The sequence below is a fragment of the Microchirus variegatus genome, assembly GCF_963457635.1.
Source record: "Microchirus variegatus genome assembly, chromosome: 17".
In the NCBI taxonomy this organism is placed as follows: Eukaryota; Metazoa; Chordata; class Actinopteri; order Pleuronectiformes; family Soleidae; genus Microchirus; species Microchirus variegatus.
This window is the reverse complement of record NC_139818.1, coordinates 13,483,135-13,491,058: the sequence shown is the minus strand read 5'-3', so window position 1 is coordinate 13,491,058 and position 7,924 is coordinate 13,483,135. Positions and strand designations below refer to the sequence as shown.

Here is a 7,924-nt window from a genome sequence, read left to right as displayed (position 1 = left end):
TTCCTTAAAGTTGTAAATAATTATTTATTGTCAGATACCCAGTGTGACTATAGAGAGACGTGTGAGGACGACGGAGAAAGTGGAACAAATGTCTGGTATCTTAATAATAAAATCCAGTTTTTATCCAGTTGATTCTTTTGCTTGTTTGTTTTTCAGGCGATGCCACTGCAGTGTGATTACATCAATGCGGTCTGTAGTGCCCTCTAGTGGTGGAAGTAATGAATGACGGGATAGAGGAAACAAAGCCTTTGAGGTTTGAGACGTAAATCATTTATTCATGTGAAAAAAAAACAACTTGAAAGCTTCTACTTACAGTTTACAGCAAAAACAACTGGACGTTACTGTAATAATTCAAGAAGGAGCTAAATGTAAAAGTACAGTACAAGACAGTCAGTTAATAAGAAATTGACTGATTGTTTTTATTTTATTTTATTTTTTTAAATAACTGGCTTTACAAATCCTGAAATAACTTAACATAATAGAAACATTTAATTTAAAGGTGCAGTTTGTAACAATTGGCAACATTTATGTTTCTACACTTTCGATACTTTTCAAGGACACTTTTCAAGGACACTTAAAAAAAAAACAAAAAAAAAACAGTTAACAGGATGACAGTAAACAGAAAATGGAGAGGAATTATTTTAAACAGGTGGGTTTTGAGTCTGGATATGAAGAGGGGAAGAGAGTCAGAGTTGCGGATGTCTGGTGGGAGTGAATTCCAGAGGAGGCTTAAAGCTCTGCTCCCCATGGTGCTGAGGCGGTTGGAGGATACAGAGAGGTGGATGGAGGAGGAAGATCGGAGGGAGCGGTAGGAGGTGGCAATGTGGAGAAGGTCAGAGAGATATGGAGGGGCGAGTTTTTGGATGGCCTTGAAGGCATGCCGGAAGATTTTGAATTTCTGAGATTGGAGTTGTTGTAGGATGGGGGTGATGTGGTCCACAGAGCTGACCTGGCTCCTAATAAAATGTTCATTCTGGGGTAAGGAAAAACAACAGTTCATACAATCAGATGACTCTACACTTAAAAATCTATATACATAATTTTTATCCCCCAAAATAATTCAAAGATGTAATGCAAATGCAGTGTTTGTCCTTTTCGCACATGATAGTAAATAGTAGCTGTGAACAAACTACAGATGTAGAGTAAATAAATAATTATGGAGTAAAAACTGTAAACAGATTCTGTCCAGGCTTCTGTTCGGGATTCTAAAAATATGACTCAGTAACGCTGTAACAATAAACAAGCCTTAGCGCACTTTATCAGCCGTTCACTCCTGAGTAACTGCAGCTGCTCCTAGTGTTTTATACCTCAATGGAAAAGAAAAGCTCTGCTACTTTATTTAAAATTCCTGAAAGATAAGGACATGAAGTAGAGACAAACAGGAAGGAGAGCAGACTCCTGCTGTGAGGCTGCAGGGATAGTTGAGTGACTTCATTCAAATTTGACAAGATTCCTATCAATCATCAGCAATAAATCATCAAACCAGCCTTATCTGCAAAGAAACCTCACAATATTACAGATGTCTATAGTCCCAACAGTAAGCAAATACTTGAGGACAGTGGAGAGGGAAGAAAACAACCTATATCACTTCTCTAAGAATAAACCTTCAACAAAAGCAGGGTGGAGTCACATAACATTTCTCCACCATACACTCCCTGAATGTCTCCTTTTATGAAGCTTCCACCTTGGTGGACAATCAAGTTATATTCTATTCTATTCTCTCACATAGAAGAGACGTGGGAATCACAATATGATACCCAATGCATGGTCCACGATACCAATAATATCACGATACAACAATTCTGTCACAATCAATATCTAACTGAAGAAACAAAACCTCTGTGAAAAGTTAAAAGTGCAGGATTTCTCTATTTATTCACAACACAGAGACCAAAGTGCACAAAGTCTATGTATTGAATGTTGATGGAGCATCTCTTAACTTAGCTTTCTCCACCATTATCTCGCTGTTTCCCTAAATCACTTGAGCATCGCTGCCATGAGTGAAAGTGACAGGGACTGTTTACTTAAATTCATTAAAATAAAAAAAATTGGGACCCACTGACAGTTTTACAATTATTATCATTGAGTTACTCAGTGTTATAATGACAATAACAGCATTTCTGTGTGAAATAAATCACTCATTATTATGTCATCCTCATAGTAATGATTTAAATCATTTAAATGTTTACTTTGACAGAAATCTGCGTCTCCAAAGAAACGTACTCTTGCGTTTCAAGGACGTGTATTGTCAACAAACTCGAAACCTGTTCCACCTGTTCCACCTGTGTTACGCACATACACACACACACCTGGCGCATTGAATGACCGACGTCACTGCCTGTTTCCAGTGACCTAGGAAGAATGAGGAAGGCTTGTCCTCCGGGCACAGAGAGAGCACAGGCCTCATCAGTGTCAAAAGTTTAAGTGTATTGTCATTCTTCATCTGCGCAAACAGGTGGGATGTTGCGCCGTTGCGCCGCGTTCATGGAGCGGCACCGCGCCGCGCTGACCTTTGCGCTGCTGATCGTCGGTTACATCCTCTATGTCACGATCGGCGCCGGGATTTTCTCAGCCATCGAGATGCCCTACGAGCAGGAGCTTCGAGACGAGCTGAAGGCGGCGAGGCAGGACTTCCTGAACGACAACACCTGCGTGTCCGACGCGCGCCTGGAGGAGCTGCTGGTCCGCGCGCTGGAGGCCAGTAACTATGGCGTCTCGGTGCTGGGTAACGACAGCGACCGCAACTGGGACTTCGTGTCCTCACTGTTCTTCACCAGCACCGTGCTGACCACAACAGGTGATGACCAACACACTCTGTCAATGAAACTTACTTTTATTGTGGTAGCAAAGTTTGTTGTCTATTGTACTCTCTCCTAATATATATATATATATAAATATATGTATATGTATATGTATATATATGTGTGTGTGTGTGTATTCTTGTACTTGCAGCATACTGAGGACCAGTGAGGGTTTTTTTTACCAACAGAGTGAGGTCATTTTTAGGAAGTGGGGACATTTTGGCCGGTCCTCACTTTGTTTTCATTGAAATCACTTCCTTAAGTTGTAAACATGCTAAGCTCCTCAATTTGATACAAAAAAAACATTTTCCAGCCCTGGTGTTTCACACACTCTTTTTGCTCTGGGGCTCCACCTGCAGACATTTTATGGTACTGCACCCAGTAGTTCTTTATCGACATCATTCATGAAGTAGGTATTTGCAATGGTGTGTTGATTTATAAAGTGGAAATGCTGGTCCTCACTTTTACCCGGTCCTCAGTATGCAGCAAGTACAAGAATGTGTGTGTGTTGTGTGTGTGTGTGTATATATATATATATGTGTTAGGGATGCATAGGGATGCACAGTATTATCGGCACAATATCGGTATCTATATAGGCAAACACAGGATTGGCTGATATGACTAATGACTACATTAGGCTAAATGCATCTGCAACTACAAGTCTTTTTTTAACGTTTATTTCTTTTGCTCAGTGAATAAAATTAAAATGTATAATTTATTTATATATATATATATATGTATATTTAAGTCTGCTGTGTAACGAGTAGCCAAGATATTATGTTTATGCAGTATAAAACCTACACATATTGGTATCTGTATTGTTTTCGGCCCAAGCACTCCCAATATATCGGATATCAGCAAAAAGTCCAATAAAGTATCTGTATATATGTATATGGCAAATACGAATGACTCAAAAGCAAAAACACAAAGGTAGGGATGATAATAGTAATACAACAATTAAAAAGTAATATTTTGATGATGCAAACAAGGATAAACCAAACAAAAATCTGTGTCATATACACGTAATCATGTTACATATGATGTAGTATGTCACGTTTAACATGTGTAATACACCATGATGTGTAACAAATTATATATATATATATATATATATATATACATATGCAAAAGTATAATAAAGAAAAACCCAACTGCAGCATGATGAAAAATGTCATTACAGTTATTACAAATATGATTCCCAGGCGTTAAAATGCATCACTTTTTGCTTTCTAAATGTGCTTTAATAGCAGTAACCTTTGGCTAAAGATGCCCCACTAACATGTTTCTGTGTCAGAAATCGTCAGAAATTCCTTCCCCAGAATCCATTAAATGCATACATTTATAAAATAATAACAACTGGACAGATGATGTCTCCTACTTTCTAGAAAGGAATGTACTCTTATGTTTCAAATTCCAGACTATGTTTGGAATCGCAATCGTATACTTTATCCAAAGTACCTATGTCATAAAAGTACATATATAGCTACTATCTACACATCTATTTTCAATGACAATTCAGTGTGAGCTCTTTCCTCTTCAGCAGATTCACTGTGTATGGAAATAACTCTGCTCTGTGAAAGTCAAACAGTGAAGAAACAATAAGTGAAAAGCATTTTTCCGGGTTAATGGGGTTTTAATAAATCATCTATTGGGCTAATGCTTTATAGATCATTTATTTTTTGGGTTGGGTGAATTTGTGAAAAATAGCTTCCCCTGGCTGCTACTTACTAATTTGCTAAACATGCTTTTATAAATGTTGGACAAACATGGCGAAATATAAATTCTGTGTTTCTGAGGACACTGTTCCTTTGTGAAGCTACAGGGAAAGGGCAATTTTGGGAAAGCATCTTCTTGCAGTTCCCGTGTGGAAACATTTCTCATGGTTCTCCAGTTTCCTCCCACAGCCTAAAAAAAACATGCAGATTTGGGGATTAGGCAAATTGGACACACACATTGACTGTAGGTGTGAGAGTGGGAGTGGGTGGTTGTTTGTCTCTGTGTGTCTGAACTTTCCACCTTTCACCCTATATTCATATGGCGCTGGGATTGGCACCAGCACCCCCCCACAACCCTCCATTGGAGGTTAAAGTGGTAGATAATGGATGGATGGATGGATGGCCTAAACTGTTTTAAAACACTTATATAAATTACTGTTACTGAAAACATTAAAAATGAATCATAAATCCCTGGTCACACAATCTGCACAAGATGAAATCTGAAGAAGAGGAAGAGGCAATGGAAAGAGGGGGAAAATAACAAAACGGTAATGCAACATTGCAGTGTAAACACTAAGAATAAACAAGCTGCATAATGCAGTCTGAAACTTGTAAATCAGTCTCAGAAAAGTGCTGTAGAAATAGTTTTTATTAAGAGGGTGTTTAGTACTAGAAAGGACAGATGTCAGAATATACAACATCTGTAACTTTGGAAGTTCATTTGAGAATACCTTGCTGTTTTATTGAGTCCATTTTGGCTGTGGGTTAAGATTGTATCATGAAGGTATGTTCACGTAGTAAACAGGATCAGGAGGAGTGCTGCTGCGTGCAAAACTGCTTTCCTTTTTCTGTGCAGACACCAGATTATTACAGATCCACAACAAATGGCTCCTAAATGTTAGACTTGTTAAATGCTTATAGTTGCGTCACAAACACTTTAAACAGAAGCTACTATTATATTATTGTACATGCATTTTTCATCATGAAAAACCATCAGTGAGAAGTCAGGGATTTTGGGGATGCCAAAGATAAAACACTGTATTTTACATTTTCACATTATAAGCTTATGTTGTTTGGTTTTATTTTGTAGTTGAAGTTTATATCATTATGTTACACATACAGCCATTGTTAGTGTCAGGAGATGTGTTTTTTTACAGAGCAGGTTGGCTCTAAGAGAAAGTTATTGTGTGCATTGTTTGTCAGTAAGAAGACGATCAGAACCTCATGCTGCCCCAAAACATCTGATAATGATGGAGCCGAGAGCAGATTATTCTGGAGCTAGTTTGTGTCTTCCTGTCTAACAGAATATGCTAAGGCCATTGGAGAGATGATTAGATGTACAATTAACTCTGTGCTGTTTCTGTTTGTTTTTCCAGGGTATGGCCACAATGTTCCTCTCTCAGATGTCGGCAAGGCCTTCTGTATCTTCTACTCCATCTTGGGAATCCCCTTTACCCTCCTGTTCCTCTCCGCTGTGGTGCAGAGGATCATGGTGGTGGTTACACGACGTCCAGTGTCCTACTTCCACCGCCGGTGGGCCATGTCTAAACCGAGGCTCGCTGCCATCCACGCCACCTGCCTCGCCGTCCTCATGACGCTGTTCCTCCTCTTCATCCCTGCGTGGATCTTCATCGGCCTGGAGAAAGACTGGAATTATCTAGACTCTCTGTATTTCTGTTTTATCTCTCTGACAACCATTGGCCTCGGGGATTATGTCCCTGGCGAGACTCATAGTAAAGAGGCCAACCCACACCCAGTGCTCTACAAGCTGATGATTACAGGTGAGTGGTTTGGTGTAGCTGCAACATCCACACGTTTATTAATTATTTTATGAGGCCAAGATTTGATGAATTTTCTCATCCTGTAGTAGTTTGATTGTGACTCCTTGAAACAAAATGTTGTTTACTTGGGTCTGTGAGAGAGCAAATTAAACCACGGGGGGATTTCTTAAAGACCCAGTGTGTAAAAATAAGTGACATCTAGAGACTTTGTCAGTGAACTATGGTGGCCTTCACATGCCAGAAAGGATGTGGTTCTTTGTTTTTGTTTACATTGTAAGTTTCGACTTCAAAATGCACAACACTGGACTGTGTTTTGTCCCGTTTGAGCTGCTGTAGAAACATAGTGGTGCAAGATGGCTTAGAAAAGCCTAAAGTATATATAAAAGCTTATTTTAAGGCTATTCATGTATAATGAACATTAACTAAAATACTTATGTAAAGTATTTTCAATATCTGCCTATAACCTCTTTGTATATGTCACAAACTGGACCTTTAAATGAGACAACATAAGTGTATAATGTTCATTACCAGTTCATCTTGACTAACTTCTCTGGTGGCTTCACTACACCCATTATTTGTCGACCAAATCTTTGTATGATCTCATCTGTCAGTCTGTTTTTTTTTGGGTCAATCATGCTGCCATTGTGTGTGTGTGTGTGTGTGTGCTCCCTCTATCAGTCTATTTGCTGACAGGCTTGGTGTGTTCCCTGGTGGTGCTGGAGACGTGCTGCGAGCTCCCCCAGATGAAGCGTCTCAGACAGCGGTTCCACCAAGAAAACGTCCGCGAGCTGGACTCTGAGACGGCCAACATCATCGAAGAGGAGCACAGGAGCGATCAGCTGAACGATCACATGGCAGATAACCTATCAGTCATCTCGTCTGTGTCGGAGCAGGCCGCGTCCATACGGCAACACAACAAAGCGTCTCCTTACACACCGGTTGTTAACAGAAAAATAAGATGACAGGAAATCTACCACACATTGTTTTTAGGTGACTTTTACTATGAACTTTTGGCAGAGAATGCTACCTAAATATGAGTGTACAGTATAAGCAGCCTGGCCAATCTCCATTGACTCAGTTAACTGCAAAAAAAAGTGTTTTCTGCCGTTGCCAACATCAACAGGCATTTGTGTAAAAGCAGGAACCACCCACAGATAATCAGGACCGTGCTGTTTTCTTGTTCTCCCCTGTTGCTCCTTTCCCTGCCGATAAGACTTACATCTGTGACATAGAGGAAGGGCTAGGCCCCCAAACGGAGGGAAAACCCAGAACCTTTCACTTCCTGCCAAAGCTATGGAGCTGTAATTCCAAGACGGAGATTCTCATGCTCCCTTTGCGCACGTTATATAATCCACAGTGGTATTTGCATAGGAAATTTGCCTTCTTGGAAGTCATAAAGCAGTATCGGGAGACTGAGGCACACATATTGCACATTATATAGAAGAATATTTAATAAAAGAGCAAGTAATGGCAAGTAGGAATAGACATTTTTTTCTTTCTGGTTGCTTAAGTTTAATGATTGACCTTCATTTCCTTATGGCATATTTACAACGTTTATCTCAGTGATTATACTGCAATACTTGGCCTCTAATCGCTAGAGGGCAGCACTTCCATGGTATATACAAAA

At 39.7% G+C, this 7,924-nt stretch overlaps 1 protein-coding gene across 1 annotated transcript; it reads left to right on the top strand.

The window, feature by feature from the left end:
* Positions 1-2,460: 2,460 nt before the first annotated feature.
* Positions 2,461-7,259, top strand: LOC310939334 (potassium channel subfamily K member 1-like; the record flags this gene model as incomplete). Its single annotated transcript, XM_083904049.1, has 3 exons — positions 2,461-2,797; positions 5,893-6,297; positions 6,976-7,259. 3 exons carry the CDS (start codon positions 2,461-2,463, stop codon positions 7,257-7,259), a joined length of 1,026 nt encoding a protein of 341 aa, XP_083760175.1.
* Positions 7,260-7,924: the final 665 nt, after the last annotated feature.